Source organism: Neomonachus schauinslandi, chromosome 2 (genome assembly GCF_002201575.2).
Source record: "Neomonachus schauinslandi chromosome 2, ASM220157v2, whole genome shotgun sequence".
Classification (NCBI taxonomy): Eukaryota; Metazoa; Chordata; class Mammalia; order Carnivora; family Phocidae; genus Neomonachus; species Neomonachus schauinslandi.
In genome coordinates this window covers 14,530,101-14,553,015 of record NC_058404.1, presented here as the reverse complement: position 1 = coordinate 14,553,015, position 22,915 = coordinate 14,530,101, and the positions used below count along the sequence as shown (strand labels likewise).

Below are 22,915 nucleotides of genomic sequence, written 5' to 3'. Positions count from 1 at the left end.
ACAAAAATCAAAACACGAAAAGATGCACCCCACATTTCTCACTATGAGTTTTTGACTTTTATTTTTGATATTTAAGTCCTTAATCTATTTGGAGTTGATTTTTGTAGGTAAGGTAGGCATCCAATGCCATCTTTCCCTGACCTTTTCCCCAGCTTCACTGACTCAACGGTCCGTCCTCCTGCCACAGGCTGACCTGCTACTTCCCCACCCAGCAACACTCTACACGCATGTGCATCTGTCTCTGGCCCTGATTTCATGCCGTTGGTTGGTCTCTTGATTCTCCCATGGCATCCTTACTATCTACCAACTTTACCGGCTTAACAGCCCCTCATTTCTTGGGACTTGCCCTGCAAGAAATCAGGGGTTGTTAAGTCCCACTCTTTTTCTTCTCCAGAAGTGTCTTGGCTATTCTTCTTCTTCCATTAATTGCACCAATTTCCAGGAAGATCCGTGTAGGCATTCAGCTTGGAATGACATCGAATCTGTAGGACACTTTAAGGAGACTCGACTATTTCTACAATAGTAATTCTTCCTCTGGGTCAGGGTGGCAAACTATGGCCTGCATCTGTTTTGGTAAAGTTTTCTGAGGACACAGCCCAGCGAAATATTTATGTATGTCCCTTCTATGGCGGCTCTTGTGTTACATGGCAGAGTGGAGAGGTTACTGAATGAGAACCCTCTGGCCAAAAAATTTCTTCTTGGGCCTGTCCTGGAAAAAGTTTGCTGACCTCTGCTCTATACGAATGTAGCATATACTTCTCCATGAATTTAGGTTTTTTTTTTTTTTTACTCTCCTCATAAGGTTATTTAAAGTTTTCCCTGTAACATAATACAAATTTTTGTTGAATTTATTCCTTCATACTTGATATTCTTTGATACTGTGGTAAAAAATATCTTCATAATTAAATTTTCCAGTTGTTTCTGGTTGGTGTATAATAGCAATGCAATGGACTTTTGTAAATGATTCTTCCACGTGCACATCTTGTTAAACTCTCTTACTCTTTGTAGGAACTTGAGGATTTTTAATGTACGCAATATGGTATCTGCCAGGGATCACAGCTTTATCCCCTCCCTTCCCGTCTCTCTGCTTCTACTTTTTTCTTGCCTTACATCGGTTAGAAGTTCTAATACAACGTCGAGCAGAAGAGCGTTGAATGCCTGTGTGTGATTTTAAAGAACAATTCCAATGTTTGTCTATTTAGGACCGCATTTGCTTTTGGTTATTCTCTACCAAGTTAAAGACGTCATCTCTTCTTAACTTACCAAGAGTTTTAAACATGAATGAATATGGATGTTTATCAATATTTTTCCTGCATTTGTTGAGTTGATCAAAGCGTTTTCCTCCTTAATCTGTTGAGGGGACTCATTGTACTAATGATTTTTCTAATGATAAAGAATCCTTGTGCAATTCAACATAGTCAAAATGTAGTATCTTTTACATACATTGTTGGATTGTATTTACTTACATTTTATTTAGGATTTTTGCATCTACACTTATGGATGAAACTGGCCTGTGATTTTTCCTTTTGGTAATATCTCTGTCTAGTTTTGGTAAAAGGGAAGTTGGTCACAGAGAATGAGTTGTCAAGTGTTCTCTCTTTTTCTGGTGTTTGGAAGAGTTTATATAAAATTGAAATAATCTTTGAAAGTTTGGTGGAATTTGCCTACAGAACATCTAGACCTATGTTTTCATTGTGGATAGATTTTTAATCACTGCTTTCATTTCTTTAAGAGGTATAGGATTTTCAATTGTTTCTCCCCCTTCATCCATTCTAATATGTTCCATTTTCCAAGATATTTGTTCAAATTACGGGCCTATGTCTTTGATATTATTCACTTATCTTTTACATTTTAAAGTTATCTGTAATTCTATCCCTCTTTAGTTTTATAATTTTCTGTATGTGTACCTTCTCTTCATTGATCTTGCCAGAGCTTTGTCTATTTTTGTTTATTTTAGTTTTTTTTCAAATAACTGACTTTTTGCTTTACTGAGCCTCTCTCTACACACTGGAGATTAGATAGCCGTCAAAACAAACTACACTAACAAGCAGTTCACAGATGAATTTAGCAGTATGATATAAGGTAAAAAAAAAAAAAAAAAAGTCCCAAAAAATTTTATAATTACTGATATCCAAGGATCTGGAATTTCAGACTATGACAAATCAAAAACAAACAAACAATAAAAAAACCCAAAGATGCAGTGTTCTGTTTAAATCTGTAGTTGTAGGGGCGCCTGGGTGGCTCAGATGGTTAAGTGTCTGCCTTCGGCTCAGGTCATGATACCAGGGTCCTGGGATCGAGCCCCGCATCGGGCTCCCTGCTCCACGGGGACCCTGCTTCTCCCTCTTCCTCTGCCTTGCCCCTGCTCATGCTCTCTCTCTCTCTCTGTATCTCTGTGTCTCAGATGAATAAATAAAATCTTGAAGAAAAAAATAAATCTGTAGTTGTAAAACTCTAATGCAGCTTTGAAAGCCTTGGACCCATAGGGGTCAAAAGACTGTGATGCTTCTCCATGATATTAAAGTTCATCAATGTCAACCAAGAGTTTGAAATGATTGTTGATGACGAATTCAAAGACTCAAGAGAATAGAAGTAATGGTTATTATCAAGGTGACAAATGTAAGAGTTGGTGATTTCAGCTTTTAATGCGATTTTCCATTGGCAGAGACGGCCACGCTGTTGGCACTGCTTTCCTGGGGGCTCATGTCTATGGGCCCTTCACTGTCGAGAGCTACCCTGGACATTGACCAATGCAGGTTCCTGCACCTGCTGGCCCCTCAACCCACTGTGGATGAAATCCCACTGCCCGCCCTCAAGACCACTTTGCTACTTCCTCCATGAAACGTTTGCTGATCTCACTAGAAAGTGATTTCTCTTGAGGACCTGGTGTATCTGGCTCATCTCCTTTGCCAATCCGTAAGCTCTTAGAGGGCGCGACAGTGTCTAATTATCCTGGTAGTCTCTATAGGACCAAACATAAGGCCTACAATTCAACTCTCCACTGAACAGAGATACTTACTGATGTTCTACGGTATGCCAAGGTTTCTCTCTATCAGGTGGGACATAATACAGATAAGTGATATGTTTTGTTGCTAAACTTTCTCTACAAATTATTGGGATCAGTCTGATCCCTAAAATTCATTCATTAAGTTTCTGAGTTCCATCCAGGATTAGTAGTGCTGGTCAATTAAACGACTCAGTTTCGCTATATACCACACACTAGTGACCAAACAATAACTCCGGGCCAAAAAGGGAAGTTTATATTATGGACGAGATTTTCTATTAGTTTTTTTTTTTTTTTTAAAGATTTTATTTATTTGAGAGAGAGAATGAGAGAGAGAGAGAGCACATGAGAGGGGGGAGGGTCAGAGGGAGAAGCAGGCTCCTCGCCGAGCAGGGAGCCCGATGCGGGACTCGATCCCAGGACTCCAGGATCATGACCTGAGCCAAAGGCAGTCGCTTAACTGACTGAGCCACCCAGGCGCCCAAGGTTTTCTATTAGTTTAAGGAAGTTTATAATCTATTTCAGATTTCCATCCAAAATGCTTGAAAGAGAATAATGTTTTGGCATTTGTAATATTTCAACTATGTGGAAAATTCTATTTGTATATTACATATGGATGTGGATACTCTTCTATACCCAAATATGAATTCTAAACTTCAGAAAATAAACCAACTGAATGAATGAAATGCAGGTTCCAGAAAATTTTGGTTGTAGGTAGGTGGCAGAACAATAGAAATATTCCCTTAAAATTACGCTAGTTTTTGTTTAAGATTTAAAAAAAATTTTATTTTATTTTGAGTGAGAGTGAGTGAGCACAGAAGCAGAAGGAAAGAGAGAAGCAGACTCCCGACTGAGCAGGGACCCTGATGCAGGACTCAATCCCAGGACCCCAAGATCATGACCTGAGCTGAAGGCAGATGCTTAACCGACTGAGCCACCCAGGCACGCCCCAAATACCCTAGTTTTTAATCAGTGATTTTACCTCATTTTGTATAGTAACCTGTGTGGTGAAAGACAGGAAATAATGCCAATATGTGGAGTGTGATCTTTTTTGAAGGAAAGAAAGAATGTGAAAATTTAGAAGCATTAAAATGAACAATGCATTTACAACTGAGGTGGTTCATGAATCTCAAAGAGCTACTCAGAAAATTCAAATGAAATTTGTCATTTATATTAAAAGTTATATTGTATGTATTTGCCAAGTCTCGTGTTGAGGCGGAGACAACTGCTGAGCAGAAACAGACCACCACCCTCCCCGGCGGCTGTGCTCCTTGCTGGCAGGCAGGTGGCCAGTGGGGTGGGGGTGACGTGGTGAGGGGACCTCCTATCTGTACCCTGGTGGGTGGCAGTAACCACTCTCCTAGCAACAGCCTAGGTTAAAAAAAGTCCTATGACATGGGCGCCTGGGGGGCTCAGTCGGTTGAGCGACCGCCTTCGGCTCGGGTCACGGTCCCGGGGTCCCGGGATCGAGTCCCGCAGCGGGCTCCCTGCTCGGCGGGGGGTCTGCTTCTCCCTCTGGCCCTCCCCCCTCTCATGCTGTTTCTCTCTCTCATTCTCTCTCTCTCAAATAAATAAATAAAATCTTTAAAATAAAATAAAATAAAATGCCTGGAGGAGGGGCGCCTGGGGGGCTCAGTTGGTTAAGCGTCTGCCTTCGGCTCAGGTCATGATCCTGGAGTCCCGGGATCGAGTCCCGCGTCGGGCTCCCTGCTCGGCGGGGGGTCTGCTTCTCCCTCTGACCCTCCCCCCTCTCATGCTGTTTCTCTCTCTCTCTCAAATAAATAAATAAATAAAATCTTTAAAAAAAAAAAAAAAAGTCCTATGACAACGGGAAAAAAGTGTTCTGAGTTCCAGCAAAAGGACCTGAAGACTTGGTCAAACCCAGGTGTAAGTTGGGGACCTTCCACAGGGCAGGCTTTAGGACCCACTCTTCGCCCGCCCCTCAGGGACAGTGGGGACACTGAGATCTGTACCTGTTTCTCAGCTTGTTTCAGGAGCTTCTGGAACCTCTCATCTTCCAGCACACCCAGCGGAAGGTCAGTCTCTCCCTGAGCTTTCAGCTCCTCCAGCTTTTGCCTCAAGCCCCTGAGGGCCTGCAGCTCATCATTGAGACGGCTCTGCCGGGTTAGAGATGCCTGAAGGTCCAGTTCTAGGTCTAGAGATGTGCGCACTGGGCGTTCTTGTGCTGTTCGTCTCAGGACTGGCTGGCAAACCGTCTGCAGGGTTAGAAAACAACACAACAAAACACCCTTATTATGTGGGTACTCATTATTCTGCTCTGTCCTTCCTGGCACATGACAGCCAGCATTTCCTGGCTCCTTTGAAGTGAGGCGCCACCGGCCAGGTGACCTGCTTTGGCCGATGAAAGGTGAGTGGCAGTCATGTGTATGCACCACCTCCGGGCAGAAGCCTTTCCAAGCCAGTGTGAGATGTGAGGAGTTCTGTCCCCTGCTAGCGGGACAGCAAAGATTCAGAGGCGGAGGCCCCGTCAGTGTGGGTCCTGAGCGAAGACAAAATGAGCAGAGCATCTAGCCAACCTGCAATGAACATGTAGCTGAGTGAGAAATAAACCTTTATTATTTTAAACCAGAGATTTTTTAACTTGTTACCCTAGTATAGCCTCTCCTGACCTGGCCAATTTACTACACAGAGCTTCTGCCCTCTGTGAAACAGACATAAAAGAAACTGACCCTTCGTCCATTTCAAGACCAGTGACCGCACCCCCAGAGCGCACTCCTTTAGCCATCATTTCTGTAGGTGCCGGCCAGAATGTAGCTGGTCATTCTGATTCTGAGCCCCTACTCTCATCAATATGCTTAAATCCCAGTTCCTTCCTCCATTTCGCATGGTCTAATGTCCACTTTCACCCGTGAATCACTGGGGCTCTTCCCAGGGCCAATCTTATCTATCTAGCAAGAAATAATTATAGCGTATGTGTGACTAAATGTCTGCTGGGGTGGGGGCGGGGGGTGGTGGGCCAAACCCCAGAAGAGAAGCCCCACTTGTTAACCTTGAAGACTTCCAGCAGTGAGCTGTGCCACAGGAAGTCAGGGAAGGGAGAGATTGCTCAGGGCCAGTCATGCTTGCTTGAGGAAAGGAAGTCCAATGAGGCTGGGTAGGATTGCAGCAGTGGAGGGGAACAAGGAGGGTATTTTTTGCCCAGACTGCTGGCAGTGGGAATGGAAAATAAGAGGTTATTAATAAAAACTGGTACTATTTGATGCGAGGGGAGGGACTCGAATTTGAGAAGTACTCGGGCTTGAAGATCTGGAATGACGGTGGTGCTCATGACAGATGGGGGTGGGGGCCTGCGTCCCCCTTCCTGTTCCAGAGCCCTCGCCCAGGGATGAAGAGCTTGTACCACTCCTCTTCCTCGCCCAACACATACTGCTGTAACGTTCTCTAACATTCTTATTAGGTTCCCTCTACTCAAGCTCTGCTCTAACAAACCTATTATACAGCAGAATCACTGAGACACACGCTCTTCAGCTGTATTGTTTTTCAGAATCAGAAATCCTTCCTCGTGGTTATGTAGATGGAGCCCTTCTAAGGACTGCCATGTGCAGCAGTGTGCTGGCCGACGTTTAACAAGCGGCTCTGGGTGGGGGCATGGGCGGAGAGCGGAGCATGGGTTGTAGGGTTCGCCAATTTCTATGGTGTAAGTAACGCCCGCCGTAACTGTTTCTGTGCTGTCAGCGGGCTGTCACTACACTGGGGAGACCGCACTGGTATCCCTCCTCCCCACCTCCCACCCCGCTACCATCTTCTTTTGAAATTTTATCCAGGTGTCAAGGCCATGGACCTCCGGCACACAGTCTTTTAGATTCTCCCAACCAGATGAGCTCCTTCTTTTTTTTTTTTTTTTTTTTAAGATTTTATTTATCCATTTTAGAGATGAGAGAGAGAGAGCACACTGTGCACAAGCAGGGGGGAGGAGCAGAGGGAGAGGGACAAGCAAACTCCTCCCTTAGAGCTGAAACTGATACTGGCTGGATCCCACAACCCTGAGATCATAAGCTGAGCCGAAATCAAGAGTCGGAGGCTCAACCGCCTGAGCCACCCAGGCGCCCAAGTTCCTTCCTTTCTTTCACCCACCGCACATTCAACAGTCCTGTGCGCTCCTTGAACGCCTCCTTTAGACTGGAGCCTCCTGCAGGCGGTGCTTCCCTCACCCACAGAGCTTAGCACACGCAGGGCTTCATGCTTCTTTAAACAACACATCTCAGCGGAAGTATAATAGCTTAGTCCATTATTACTACACAAATCATTAGTAAGCCAATAACTTTCATTAGCATTTCAGCTGTGAGTGAGCAGGAATTGCTGAACTATTTGAACAGTCCAACCTTTTAATTTATTTAAATATTCTCTCAGACTTATCCTTTAAGGCTCATTCAGAGACCTATGGCTTCCAGGAAAACTGGCGCTTTCCCAAAAATGTCTGTTTTTGAAGCAAGTTGCTAATACTGTGTATTCCTTTAGCAGAATATCCGCCCCTCCGAAAAGGTCCTCGGTGTTACACTCTTACTCGAGAGCCAGACACGGTGTGGGGACACAGCACCATCAACCCCACTCAGCAAGCCCCTTTTCCATCGATACTGCAAAGTGAATTTCCTGGCTTCATTATCACAGGATCCAAACCAGCACTGAACGGCTGCTCTCAAGAACACCCTCCCTCCGTCTCCATAACTAACACATCTGTGTCTCTCTGGAATCACAGTGGCTTCATTCAGCGGCCCAAGAGCATGGAGCCATGACGCTCAGCACTTCACAATTTGTGATTCTGGATTGGACTGAGACAGGGAGATGTTGTTGGGGGGAAATACATACCCTTTTGACCCTCAAACTGCGCCGTTCAGTGGAGTTTCTCACAAACAGTGATTTTTTAGCCAAGGTTGAACTGTCACTGTCACTTCGATTCAACTGGCAACAAAGGATAAAAAAAAAAGAAAATCACTGCATAACAGAGCGCTAGTGGTTGACAACTGAGAAGTTTATCAGGTAAAAGCAGGTGGTGAGGAGGTTGTTTCTTTAAGAAAATCCTTCCCAAACAAGTTTTTCTGTTCTATGCTTTTCTTAAACAACTAAGTTTTCTTATGTAATTTCAACAATTGCCTTTTGGTGGTAGTTATCAGAACTCCTACATTAAGATAATTATACATACTTGGAAATAAAATGGTCCTTTGTATTTTTAGCTAATTTGCAATATTCATTTTTAAAAAGGAAGGTCTGTATAACCTAGAGGGTTATAACTAGATCAGAGCTGAGTCACAGTTTAGAACAACCTAGAATGCCCTTGGCTCAGACAGCCCGTCCTCACTCCTTCACCTGCTTCAGGTCTCGGCTGAAACAGCACCTTCTCAATGAAGCTTACTTTGAACCCTACTTAAACCTGAGACCCTTTGCTTTCACCATGCCCAATCCCCCTTAACTTGCTCTACGGTTTTCCAGAGGCTCGGTCCCCACCCAAGACACTTCATAATTTGTTCATCACGTTCACTGTTTGGCTCAGCTCACAAGGATGTGAGCTCTGCAAGGGCCGGGCTCTGGGGCTCTTCTGTTCACAGAGGAATTCCAACCAAGTGTTTAGAAACATGCTTAGCAGCAGATGCTTCATAAAAGTATTTGTTGAACTGAATGAATAAATTTAGCATTTTGAAAGTATTTTCTAAACCATTTTATAATTATTAATCTATATTACTGTAAGTCATAAATACTTCCGGAAATAGAACTTGGCAAACTGACGCAAATCCCACCATATTCTCTACAGAACTGTGAATCTGATTCCGTGTCTACAGGCATTATTAAAAGATTTTTGTTCTAAAACCCAAGTCGCAATTTTGGTTCTGCGGGATTAACGTGGTTTGAAGCATATAGGATGTACTGCAGAAATACAAAAAATTTTAAGTTTCTAAATACAGACCCAAGTACAAATATACTCAGCAGCCAGGTCCTTAATTTCACATGTTTGCCAAATAAATGGCTTGGAGTTCATGAGACATTAAATTTAGGGAAAGGAAAAAAAAAAAAAAACCCCAACTGAGAAGGCCCCGAGGGGTGTGCTATTTCGTGTATATTTCATAGCGGTTCTAGCCCTGTGTGTCTGCAGTCGGAGTCTGAAGACTGCCAGTGCACAGTCTCTCGTCCTCGGGGGCCCACTCGCCGGCGGGAGGCCAGGGCCCCGGCCCCCTTACCCGGCAGATGTACTGGTTACGCTCCCCCGGGGAGAAGGTCTGCGAGCGCACGATCACGCTGCTCCGCACGAAGGGCCGCTGCCGAGCGCTCAGGCAGCTGCGCTCTTTGGGGCGAACCGCCACCCCGGCATCACCTGCCTCCTCCGTGTTTGTCTCTTTATCGACCTGGAACGGAAGTCAGAAATTTGTCAGAAGCGGACGGGCCTGGATACCTGTCTGCTCCTTTCTTCTAAGTACAAAAGAAATATCTAATCTCACAACAGAGCCTCACCCGGCACTGGGGCCACTGGGGAGAGAAAGGCTTGGTGTTACTCCGGATGGGAACCCGGGGAGAGGGTTCTCCACTGAGTTAGGAAGTGACCCGCCATGGGGAGGACAGGATCGCCCATAAATGGAGGTGTCGTCTCTAACACATCAGACCCACATGAGGAAGGCTAAGATTTACAGAGATTAAGTGTGGTTCTGTAGAAAATCTTATCTAGGAATACTTCATCATTAAACGCTGCTCAACATTCCAATTAGGTTTTTCTTTTTTTCAGAATAATGATAGAAGCAATTACATACAAGAAAATGAAAATGTACTACAGAGTTACAGTTTCATATAGAATATGCAATTATATGTATTTGAAAATAGCAACGCTCTGAAGCTGTTTGGATTTTTAGCTTCTCTTTGGAAATGTAATGAAAAATAAAAGTAAAAACAAGTTTCTCAAAATACAAACTCTCCAGGCACATGCAGATGGTTATTGTTGATCTTATGTGTATAAAAGGATTCCAACCTGCCTTGCGCTGGTTTATTGAAGAAAAGTCTTTGGTCAGGGTACAATACTATATTCCCCCAGGAATAAAGAACTGGAATTTCGGGGCGCCTGGGTGGCTCAGTTGGTTAAGCAACTGCCTTCGGCTCAGGTCATGATCCTGGAGTCCTGGGATCGAGTCCCGGATCGGGCTCCCTGCTCAGTGGGGAGTCTGCTTCTCCCTCTGACCCTCCCCCCTCTCATGCTCTCTCTCTCTATCTCATTCTCTCTCTCAAATAAATAAATAAAATCTTTAAAAAAAAAAAAAAAAAGAACTGGAATTTCCTAGCCTCCATTACCATCCCAATGCACTCCACCCACACGGCTCTCCCTCAACTAGCATAACTTGGCTGGCACCCACAGGGAACCCGAGCCACCTGCCACGTTCCAGAGCAGATTCCAACCAGAACCCCACCCTAACCAAGAGGAACTTTAAACGTTTACTTCAGGTTTGAGATGGAAATAAACTTACATTTACAAAACTTAATCAAGTAGTTATCCTTGGAATTCGGTAGTCATTCTGGAAATTCTTTTAATACATATTCAGAAGACATTTATGGAGATCTAAATAGCACTATTCATCTTCCTACATAAAACGTAAGCGAAGAATGAATATTTGGGGCCCATTTAAAAATTTTACAGCATTTCCACTGCCTCTTACAGCCCATTTCCACAAACGCCTCTCAGGACGAGCTTTGCACGAAATCCTAACACGGGATCCCAGCCGGGACAGACTCGGCCTGCGCGGTGCCGACGGACAGGGGCGTCGGGGCGCGCGGCCGCGGGTCCTCACCAGGGTGCACGGCCCGGCAGGTGGCTGGCGCCCGCGGTCCTCCGCACAGCCGCGCTCTCTCCTGCCCGCGTCCTCCTGCGCCTCGGGCGCGCTCGGGCACGAGCACAAGTCTCCTGGACAGCTACTGCCCTCTGGCAACTTCACGGGGGCCTCTTCTTCAGACGCAATTTCATCAGAGGCCTCTCGCAGCATGGTCAACCTGCGGTGCGACAAGACAGAGGGAAGCAGGCCCCAGGTAGGTGAGGCAAGTGTGCGCCCCGGGCGGCGCAGCGAACGCGGCTCACGCACGGTGACTCGACCGCGGCTGCGGCGCGAACTGCAGCTCACATGCGCGTCAAAGACACAACCGCCCTCTGCCTCGAGCGACACGCAGCGACATCACCATACTTAGGCACTAGAAAGTTAAATGAATGAAATTTGACCTAATTCCTAGATATTAAAATAGAAATAGTCTGAAAATCACATATAAAGGGGCGCCTGGGTGGCTCAGTCGTGTCATTAAGCGTCTGCCTTCGGCTCAGGTCATGATCCCGGGGTCCTGGGATCGAGCCCCGCATCGGGCTCCCTGCTCGGCGGGAAGCCCGCTTCTCCCTCTCCCACTCCCCCTGCTTGTGTTCCCTCTCTCGCTGTGTCTCAATCTGTCAAATAAATAAATAAAATCTTAAAAAAAAAATCACATATAAAATTAAATACCACCATTTAAAAAACTGACACTCACTATAATGTTTATTTATTGTAAAATTAATCATACAACAGGATGACTTTATTCTAAAAGCGAATAAAGACATAAGCACCGAAAATCTCCATTATCCAGGTGCCTCGCTGGCTCAGTCAGAAGAGCACGCGACTCTTGATCTTGGGGTTTTAAGTTCGAGCCCCACGTTGGGTGTAGAGAGTACTTAAAAGTAAAATCTTAAAAAAAAATATGTCCATGGTCAGCTGTGCTTACAGGCTAGCAGGGGTAAAACCCCGGGAAAAGGGAGTTTTACTACTGACAGCACAAGAATCCTAATGCCATATGATCTCGTCTTTAACAAAAGCCATGGCATGGGCTGGGGTGGCATGATAAGCAGGGTTCCAGAATGTACATATGACATATAGGCTGTATAACCCGCACGGGCAGGAACGTAATAGTACCAGCATGGCTTAGAATACCTCATGCTTTGTTGAGTTCCATGTCCTTAGAACGGAAACTCTTCTTCCGCTGATAACTCAAAGTTGAGCTATAATTGTGATTGGTGACTTTCTGACAAACTGGCACACGCCAGTAATTAAACGCCTAGTCATGCAGTGGGCACAGGGGAGCTAGCAATGAATTCTGCGAGCTATAAATTCCTTTATGCTACATACCAAGTGTATTTTCTGAAACGTATATGAAACGAATTGTATTTTACATACACAAAGAAGGCTTGGTATTTAAAAATACCATGATGAACCTTATAATCACTCTTGTATTTATTATTTTTGCAGTACTCTGATTCATAACCATTGTAGAGGGCTTCTGATAAGAACAAAGTACATCTGTGCCTTTGTTCATCACTGTAGTAAGCTGTTCCTTCCAAATGTCTAAGAGTTTGTTATTTACGACATATCTTGTCACTGTTAGCTTGTAACAAGTTTTACACACACACACACACGCTATACATATGTGTTAACAGTAGTTCAAGCGTATCAGTATAAGCAACTACATATACATTAAAATCAATCCAAATAATTTTACATATATACTTTAAAAACTGACGCATTCACTAAAATTTGTTTTTAGAGAAAACTGCAAACCAGGAAATAACAGTTCTTTTTTGTATGTGAATCTAGACAAAAGCTATAGTAACCTCTTTTTTTTTTTTTTTTTTATCGGTGGGGGTGTGGAGAATGAGGAGGGAGCAGGAAAAGAAGATGGAAGCGGTAACAAATAGAGAGTGACGACTCAGAAGCTGTTTTCTAGAATGTGTGCCCTGACTTGCCTGAACCTAAATGGTACAATGGTACTTCTGGTAGTTTAAAGAAAAAGAAAGTAAGTTTTAAATTTATGTATGAATGGACAATACACCACCACACCTTTCAAAACAGGTATTTTTAGACTTAAAATTTCAAACAGCTCCGGAAAGAGTGTCAGAACTGAAGGAAGCAGGAACAAAGAGCCTCCTTCCTGTGTTCATGCTGATGCTGCCCGCCATTTCCCTGTTGCCTTCTTCGACTCTCTGATGACCGAAGAAGGTCTTTCCTTTAGTGGCGGCTCCCTGGCACGGCACTGTTCTGCAAAATTCCAGGGTAGTAAGATCTGAACCTAAAAGTTTCTTGCAAGAAACTAAACACATCCTCTTTGAGTTCCCAGAGAGCAAAAGGAAACAACTGTTTTTACCAATCTCCATCTGGACCTCTTTGCTCTTCTTCCTGCCCGGGTTCTTCTTCTTCCTCTTCTTCTTCTTCTTGCTGTGCTAATTCCTGTTCCACAGCCAACAGCTCGGCTGATGTTCTTGCAAGTAAGGCTGACACTGCATCCTGGGGAATAGAAAGCATATAAGGCACTGAACATCATCTATTGTGAGACGTGATTTAAAAACTCATCAGATGGGGACGTAAGCTTCCAGTTGTGAAAAAGAAGGTGGTACGGGACACAATGCTTCTGCTGAGAACAAATATGAAAGCTGAATAAAATAAGACAAAGAGCAACAAACAAACCAAACTCCAGCTGTTTTAAAGCAAGGAAAGAGCAACACCGGCAATCAGGACTAGAGGCCAAGATCCCAGGGAGAAGAAAGTACAAGGAGGTGAAGCGACATCACTGTCACTCTTTTCCCTTGGGGACGGTGTCAGATCTAATGGCGGGGCGCACAGGCTAAAACTACAGCTGTGCAGGACACTGGCAAGATCAGTAGGATGCCGAGATGAAAACCAAGCTGAACCACCACAGCAGGCAGCACGCGAGGGGCCAGAGAAAGGACCTGTAGTGAGTCCGGTATTCTGTACAATATTCTTGGTGTGCTATTTGCTTGTTCCTAAGTGGCATATGTGAAAGCAAGAGGTGAGAAACTGAACAAAACCCAGCTGTGAGGAGGCTGAAACAGGAAGCAGATGCTTCAGTTTCTTTACGGTCCTAGGTCTTTTTTTTTTCCTAGGGAGCGTTAAATTGGAACTCAGGTCCTCCAAGTGATCCAGGTGATCTGTAACCTGCCTTCTGGAAGAATATTAAATCCTCTCTGGAGGAAGGTATCAGCCAGAGCCTCTATCATTCTTCATACATATTATCCAGAATCCACTGGAAACAGGACCCAATGACTGACTGAAGGGCAAGAACAGCAACAAATAAGATGAAAGAGGCAGATCTACAGGTGATCCATATACTGCAGTTATTCAGAGAAGGAATTTAAGATTTTACAATTAATATGTTCAAGAAAACTGATGAAATGATGGAGAATTTCACTCGTGTATACAGAAAAAATGCCACATTAGCACATCAGAGTGAAACTGCTGAAAATCAAAGAAAAAAGAAAAATCTTATAAACAGTGAAAAAAAGATGCATTACTTTTGAAGGATCAACTGTTTTCCAGCAGCTCCACAGAATCAGTGGAAACCAGATGACAACAAAATGGTATCTTCAGTGTGTTCAGAGAATTAACTGCCCACCGAGAACTCTGAATATACAGGAAAAAAGTCCTTCACAAGTGGAAATAAAGACACTGACAGATCTGCACTAGAAGAAATACCAGAGGGAGTTCTTCAAGCAGAAGGAAAATGACCCAAATGGAAGCACACTAATGCAGAAAGAAATGAAATACACCAGGAGGGGTAAAGATGTGGGGAAATCTAAATGAATATTGACTGCCAATAAAACAATAATACCTTGTGGGATTTAAAATACGTGTACCTAAAATACATGACCAATAATTTCACAGAAGGAGGAAAGGGAATAAATGGAGTTAAAGTCTTTTAAAATTCTTAGACTGCCTGGAAAAAGTAAAAGCATTAATTTAAGGTAGGTTCTAATAGCGCAAGGATGCATGCTGTAATCACCAGGGACACAGCAAAAAATAAAAGACTGTGTTACTCATGATCTAATAGGAGGGAAAATGAAATTTAAAAAAGTACTTGACTAATCCAAAAGAAGGAAGACAAGGAACAAAGACAGTACTGCAAGAAAACAAACAGTAAGACCATAGGGTCAAACCCAAATATATTACTAATTAGCATTAAATGTAAATGAACTAAATATTTCCATTAAAAGGTAAAGATTTTAAGACTGGATAGTGAACCAAAACCAACTATATACTGCTTACAAGTGAAACACTTTAAATCTAAGAATTCAGAAGTGTTGGAAGTAAAAGGATGGAAAAAGATAAAACCATGAAAACACTAACCAAAAAAAGGGCTGAGATAGCTTTGTGAATATCAGACAAACAGAGTTTAAAACAAGGGGTATTAGAACAGATAAAGAGGGATATTTTATAACAATAAAAGGGCCAGTTGAACAGAAAGATACAACACAATGCTAAATTTATATTTACCTAAAAATATAGACACAAAATTCAGAAAGCAAAAACTAACAAACTAAAAGGAGAAACAGATGTCTATAATCCTAAATTGGAGGATTTTAATATACCTCTCAACAACTGATAAAATAAGTGAGCTGAAAAATGAGTAAATGTGGAAGATTTGAAGGGCAAAATCAATAAACTTGACCTGCAGAATGCATTCTTTTCAACAACACACAGAACTTTTACCAAAACTGACCGCATGCTAAGCCATAAAGCAAGTCTCAATATTCTGTATGATTGAATAGTATGTACTCTGTTCTCTGAAAACAGTGAAATACAGCTAGAAATCAATAATAAAAAGATAACTAGAAAACCTCATTGTTTGGGAATTAAGTAAATACACTTCTAAAAAGACCTCACAGATCAAAAAAGAAATGACAATAGAAATTATAAACTATTTTAAATTCAATGATATTTTAATAATCTCATTATTATCAAACTTGTGAAAAGCAGCCAAAGCTGTGCTCAAAAAGAATTTTTTAGCCCTAAATGCATATATTGGAAAAGAATGTTGTTAAATAATGATCTATCTCAAGAAGTAAAAAAAGTACAGCAAATTAAACCTAAAGAAAGTAGAAGCAAGGAAATAATAAAGAAAAGAGCAGAATTAACAAAATAGGAAACACATATAAAGAGAAACAAAAAAATCAACGAGGCCACAAGTTGTTTCTTTGAATAAAATAAAAAATTTGACAAGTCCCTAGCAAAAGTGAGAAAAAACAGAAATGGTAAAAGTTACCCATGTGAGAAACAGAACAGAGAACATAGCAAAGTCCTTGCATATATGAAAATAAGAAGGTATCATGAATAGCTTTGCCAAAATGTTGGTAATATAGATAAAATAGAAAAATCCTATAGAAAATACTACTTTTACTAAAATGAATACAAGTACAGAAAGCTGGAATAGTCCTATACTTAATAAAGAAATTGAACCTGTCATGAAAAAACAATCCACCAGCCCTTTTCAATTGGGATTCCATGAGAATTAAGCCTAATGCCCTCCAGCATCCATTATATTAAAACAAAACAAAATGTAACATCCAGAATGGTATAAGTTATGTGTCATCCTTGGGAGAAATAAGAAAGTAGTCACTGAAAACATTTTTTATAGTGCTTACTACTTTTGCAGAACCTTAGTTGAGAAAGGCTGCTTCTCACAAAGAAAATTACAGGCTGGGCTGGTGAATTTTCTTGGGAATTCTTCCAAATATTTAAGGAAGATATGACACCCATCTTACAAAACCTTCTGCAGAGAGTAAAAAAAGAATGCTTTCTAACTTATCTTATGAAGCCCGTAAAACCTTGATATCAAAAAATGACATTACAAAAAAAGAAAACTAAAGACTAATCTCTCTCATGAACATAAATGAAAAATAACCCAAACACAAAATCAAGAAATCAAATCCAGCAACGCATATAAAAACACATGTAAAATATACCACAATGAAGTCTGTCCTATTCTAGGAATCCAAGGGTGGCTTAACATTCAAAAGTCAATCAATGTATAATCCACCACATTAAGAAAATAAAAGAGAAAAATCGTGTAATCAATTTAAGAGAAAGTAAACAGTAAAAATGTTTGATAAAATTCAATGTCCATGCATAATAAAAAGTCTTAGCAACCTAGAAAGAGTGAGAAATTCCTTTAATCTGATAGCAATTATCTATAAATAGCCTTAAAAATCATTCTAAATGATGAATTATTTAAAGCCCTCACTTTGAAAAAAGTATAGTATTTTCTGCAGAGGTGGACAACTAAGCCCATAGAATGGAACAGAATATCCATGATCAGACTCCCAAGCACCTTAGGAGAGAGATGACATTGTGATGCAGTTGGGAAAGAAAATTTTTTCAACAAATGGTGCTGGGTTAATCAGCTATCACATGGATAAAAAGGAATCCTGACCCCTACCTCACACCTTATACAAAAAATAATTTCAGATGAACTTAGATCTAAATGTGAAAGGTAAGGCAATAAAGCTTTTAAGACAATACAGTAAACCGTCTTCATGATCCTGTAGTAGGCAAACAGTTCTTAAATCGCAAAGGAAAGCACTAAGCATACAGGGAAAAATTGATAAATAAGACTATGTTAAACCTGAGTACTTCCATTCACCAAAAGGCAACATTAAGAAAATGAATAGGCAAGCCACAGAATAGGAAAAGCTTTTTGCAAAAAACATATTGGACAAAACACTCAAATCTAAAATTAAGAACTGCTACCAACCTATTAAAAAAAAAGAGAGAGAATCTGATAGATAAACGGGCAAAATCTTGAACAGACACTTCACAAAAGATGACATCCATCTGGCCATTGAACATAATCAGGGAAATGCAAAAAACAGGAGAGTACTATATATCTAACACAATGGCTAAAAGAAAGAAGATAAATAAAGACATGTACGAGATGTTAATAGCAGCACTACTCATAATAGCCCTCAAGTAAGAAACTCAAATGTCCATCAACAGCAGAATGGATAAAGAAAGTGTGACATAATTATACAGCGATCTATCACACAACACTGAGCATGGATGAACTACAATGACACAAAACACAGATGACTTGGACAAACGTAATGCTGAAAATGAGATGCCAGACATAAAGGAACATATACTGAATGATTCCGTTATATAAAGTTCAAAGACAGAAGTCAGAATAGAGATTACCTTTAGGGGACAGTGGTAATGACTAGATGGGACACAAGGGAGGATTCTGGGGTGCTGGTAAGGCACTATACCCTGATCTGGGTGGTAGCTACACAGGCGTGTTGACTTTGTGAAAATTCATTGGAAAACACACACTACCTCTGTACACTTCGTTATAAATCTCTCCATCACTCCTCTCCACAAAAGAAACAAGTTAAAGTGAGATTAGAATAAGATAAGAAGTGTAATAAAAATGTATATATATGTGAAACAACATTGTGAACCTAAGAAACACCTGTAGAATACTCACCCAATAAGAGCAGAGCACACATTCTTCTCAAGAGCACATGGAACATTCTCCGGGAACGGTAGCATATGCTAGGCCGTAAAACAAGCCTCAGTAAACTTAGAAGAACTGAAATCATACAAAGTATGTGCTCTGACCGCACTGTAATGAAATCAGAAATCAATAACACAAGGAAATCATAGGAAGTAACAAAGATGTGGAAATTAACACATTCCTAAATAACCAATGAGTCAAAGAAGTCACAAGGAAAATCAGAAAATACTTAGAGATGAATAAAATTTATAGCTAGGAGTGCCTGTGTCAAAGCAGAAGATCTCAAATCTATAACCTAACCTTCTACCTTAAGAAAATGGAGAAAGAGTAAACCTAAAGTAATCAGAAAGAAGGAAATAATAAAGACTACTCTCTCTCTCTCAAAAAAATAAAAAATAAATAAACTCAGGGTTGTCAGATCGAGTCCCGCGTCGAGCTCCATCCTGGGCCTGGAGACTGCTTAAGATTCTCTCTTTCCCTCTCCTCCCTGCCCCTCTCTAATAATAACAATAACAATAATAATAATAATAATAATAATAATAATGACAGAGTAGAAATTCATGAAATGGCAAACAGAGAAATATCAGAGAAGATCAATGAAACCAAAAAGTGATTCTTTGAAAAGATTCAAAAAAGTAAAAACCTTTAGCCAAACTGACCAAGAAAAAGAGAGAAAAAGCTCAAATTACTGAAATCAGGGGGCCAAAGAGGGAATATCACTATCAACTCTACAGACATAAAATGAATTATAAGGGTTACCACAAACAACTGTTTGCCCAGACGTCAGACAACCTAGATAAGATGCACACATTCCAGAAAGACACACACTACTCAAAGTGACATTATAACAAAATTCTGAGTAGACTTATAACAAGTAAGAGACTGAATTAGTAAACAAAAACCTTTCCACAAAGTCCAAACCCAGAGGGCTTCACTGCTGAATTCTACCAAACATTTAAAGAAGAATTCATACCAATTCTTCTCAAACTCTTCCAAAAGACAGATGATGAGGGAATACTTCCTAACTCATTCCCTGAGGCCAAAATTATCTGCTGTCGAAACTAGACAAAGACATCAGGAGAAAACTACGAATACAGACAAAAAAAAGTTCTCAACAAAATACTAGAAAACTGAATCTAATAACATAAAAAGGATTACACACCATGACCAAGTGGGATTTATCCTAGGAATGCGAGGTTGGTTTGACATCTGAAAATCAATAAACCGTATGAACAGAATAAAGGATAAAACCACATGTCATCTCAATAGATGCAGGAAAGCATTGGTTGAATCCACAGCCTTTATGATAAAACACTCAACAAACTAGGAAAAGGATTCCCCTCAACTTGATGAAGGGCAACTACAACAAACCATTAGCAGAAATCATACATAATGGTGAAAAACCGAAAATTTCCCCCTAAGATCACATCCATGACAAGGACGTCTGCTCTCACCACTTCTTGCGATATCATAATGGAAGTTCTAGCCAGGGTGAAGTGTCAAGAAAAAGAAAGAAAAAGCAACTGGAAAGAAGAAAGAAGTAAAACCAACTCTTTGCAGAAGATATGATGTTACATATAGGAAATCCTAGGGAATCCACGAAAAAAACTATTCAACTTAAACCTATTCAGTAAGGTTGCTGGATACAAGACAAGTAGTCAAAAATCAATTGTGCAATAAATAGTCTGAAAATGAAATTAAGAAAATACTTATTTACAATAGCATCAAAAAGAATAAAATTAACAAAAGAAGTGTGATTTTGGGCTCTGAAGACGGCAAAACATTTTTTGAAAGAAGTTAATGAAGACCCAAATAAATGGGAAGGTATACCATATTCATAATCAGAAGACTTAAAACTGTTAAGATGACAATACCCTCCAAATTGATCTACAGACTCAATGCCATCTATATAAAAATCCTAGCTGCCTTTTTTTTTTTTTTTTGCAGAAATTGACAAACTGATACTAAAATTCATATGGAAATGCAAGGGACCCCAAAGAGCCCAAACCATCTTAAAAAAGAAAAACAAAGCTGGATGACTCACATGTTCTTATTTCAAAATAACTACAAAGCTACAGTCATCACAGTAGTGTGATGTTGGCACAAATACAAATCTGTATGATCAATAGATTAATAGAACAGAATTTAGAGTCCAGACATATAAACGATCACACTTACAGTAAAGTGACTTTCAGCAAGGGTGCCAAGCTAATTCAGTGGGGAAAGACTAGTGTTTTCAACTAAGTGGTATTGGGAACAATTGCATACCCACCTACAAGAAAATGAAATTGGACCTACTCCTCACATCACACATAAAGAATAACTCAAATGGATCGGAGACCTAAAAGTAACACTAAACTTTAAAACTCTCAGAAGAAAACACAGGAGTAAATCTTTATGATGTTCGGTTGGGCAAAGTCTTCTTAGATATGACACCAGCAGCACAAGCAATGTAAGAAAAAAACACATCTGGACTTTTATCAAAATTTAGTATTTTGTACTGCAAACAAAACCATCAAGAAAGTGAAAAGAAACCCATAGAATGAGAGAAAATATCTGCAAGTCATTTATTGGATAAGAGACTTGTATCAAGAATACATAAGGAACTCTTATAACTCAATAATAAAATAATAAGAAAGAGATAATAATCAAGTAAAATAAAAAAAAGATGAGGAACCCATCTAAAACACAAAGGATCCAAATAGACAGTTCTCAAAAAATTTTTTTAAATATTCTAATGGCCAATAAGTCCATGAAAATGTGCTCAATATCATTAGTCATTAGGGGAATATAAATCAAAACCACAATGAGATAGCATCTCACATCACACAGCCTGGCTAAAATCAGAAAGATTAATAACGTGGCAAGAGCTGGAATGACAGGAGTCCTTGTATATTGCTGGTGAGGATGTAAAATGGTGCACCCACTGTGGAAGACAGCTTGTCATTTCCTCAAAATGTTAAAACACAGAGCTACTATATGACCCAGCAGGTCATACACCTAGATACGTACACCAAAGATTAATGAAAATGTATGTCCAAAGAAACCCTTACACCAATGTTCACAGCAGTGGTATTAATAAGAGTCAAAAAACAGAGACAGCCTAAATGCCCATCTGCTGATGAACAGATAAATAAAAGGTGGTATATCCATATAATGGAGTATTATTTGGAAATATAAGGGAATGGGGTACTAATACATGCTAGAATATGGATGCACCCTGAAAACATGATGCTAAGTAAAAGAAGTATTATTCTTCTGAATATATATGAAATGCCCACAGTCAGCAAATTTATAGAGACAGAAAGACGAGTGGTTGCCTTGGGGGAAAGGCCTTAGGGAGAACAGGGAGCCACTGCGAATGGGTACGGGGCTTCTTTCTGGGATGACGACAATGTTCAAATGCTACATTGTGGTGATGGTGGCCCAGCTCCGTGAATATACTAAAAACCACTGAACTGTGCGCTTCAGGAGGATGAACTGTACGTTTTCAGTGGAGGAACCGTATGGTATGTGAATTACACTGCATGAATCTGTTAAAAAAATTTACCCACAGCGTGACCATCACATCAGCACTCTCCAAGGTCCAAGTCCTATTTCATCATCCTGTGTGCCTTACTCAGCGTCAACCACAAAGTGGGGCGTGCGATACCATCTCCACCAGCATGCTTGCTTTCCTTTCTCCACCTACCACGACTTCCACTGTCGTGCCTTGCACACAGGAGATGATCAGTAATTATCTGACTTCTGCTTGGTAAACTCTTTACTCATAGATAACCAAAAATGAACTTGAACTTGGTAACAATATTCACAGATGCCAAGTCAGTGATGAATGGCTTCCCAGAAGGCCCCCTGTAAATTTTCTGAAGTGTTGAATGTGGATGATTTTTGGTTACAACAGTATGACTGCTGATTTATAACAAGCTTAACAGAAAATATTTATCACTTTATTGACGTAACAAATAGAAACTAAGACGTTCTTTAGCCTTAGTAATTTAACGTCTGCAAATGATCTGAGTTCCAAATTCCTGACAGTGGAATCAAAGATGTGAACATGACATATGAAAGTATAAATTTAAAGCAAAAGGTTTTCCGTGGTCACCTAACCCAGCTAAGACTACACATCAGTTTATTCTGATGGAAGGAAGTGTGAGCAGAAATGAGTGATTCTTTTATAAACTATACTTGAAAGGAAGCTGGAAATAATCGTTCGTTCTGGTTTTGTCGTTGTTAGGAAGCTGGGAGGAAAGCGTAAGCTGGGGAAGGAAGGGTAGTGAAAGTGAGCAGGAACACACCAGTTACCACAGCATTCCACATTTCGCATTATTTCCTTTAGTCATAATGCCTTTTTACCCCAATTCGGACTCACCAAGTCTATAGAATCTATTAACGGCTGATTTGGTTGAAATACAGAGTCCTCATTTTCTTCGTCATTCTTTTTGCAAGACATTTGCTTGGAAGGAAGCAGGTTATACCACAGAGTGAAAATCTCATTGGAAAATGGTAAATCAGCCAGACTGATCTGAGTTCCAGCCTGTGTGAAATGAAGGGGGGGGGGGGGGGGAAAAGAAGAGAAAATAAATGTTTAAATTCATATTTGCTTCTTCT

General features: G+C 40.8%; 1 protein-coding gene across 1 annotated transcript in view; it reads right to left on the bottom strand.

Moving 5' to 3' along the window:
• The window catches only part of WWC2 (WW and C2 domain containing 2), a 202,575-nt gene that overhangs the window by 16,971 nt on the left and 162,689 nt on the right, over nt 1–22,915 (bottom strand). The window contains exons 16-21 of the mRNA XM_044911653.1: nt 22,677–22,841; nt 13,148–13,287; nt 10,786–10,984; nt 9,196–9,360; nt 7,832–7,924; nt 4,978–5,220 (exon numbers count right to left, since the gene is read on the bottom strand). Coding sequence (XP_044767588.1) covers nt 4,978–5,220; nt 7,832–7,924; nt 9,196–9,360; nt 10,786–10,984; nt 13,148–13,287; nt 22,677–22,841 — 1,005 coding nt within the window. The remainder of the gene's footprint in view (nt 1–4,977; nt 5,221–7,831; nt 7,925–9,195; nt 9,361–10,785; nt 10,985–13,147; nt 13,288–22,676; nt 22,842–22,915) is intronic.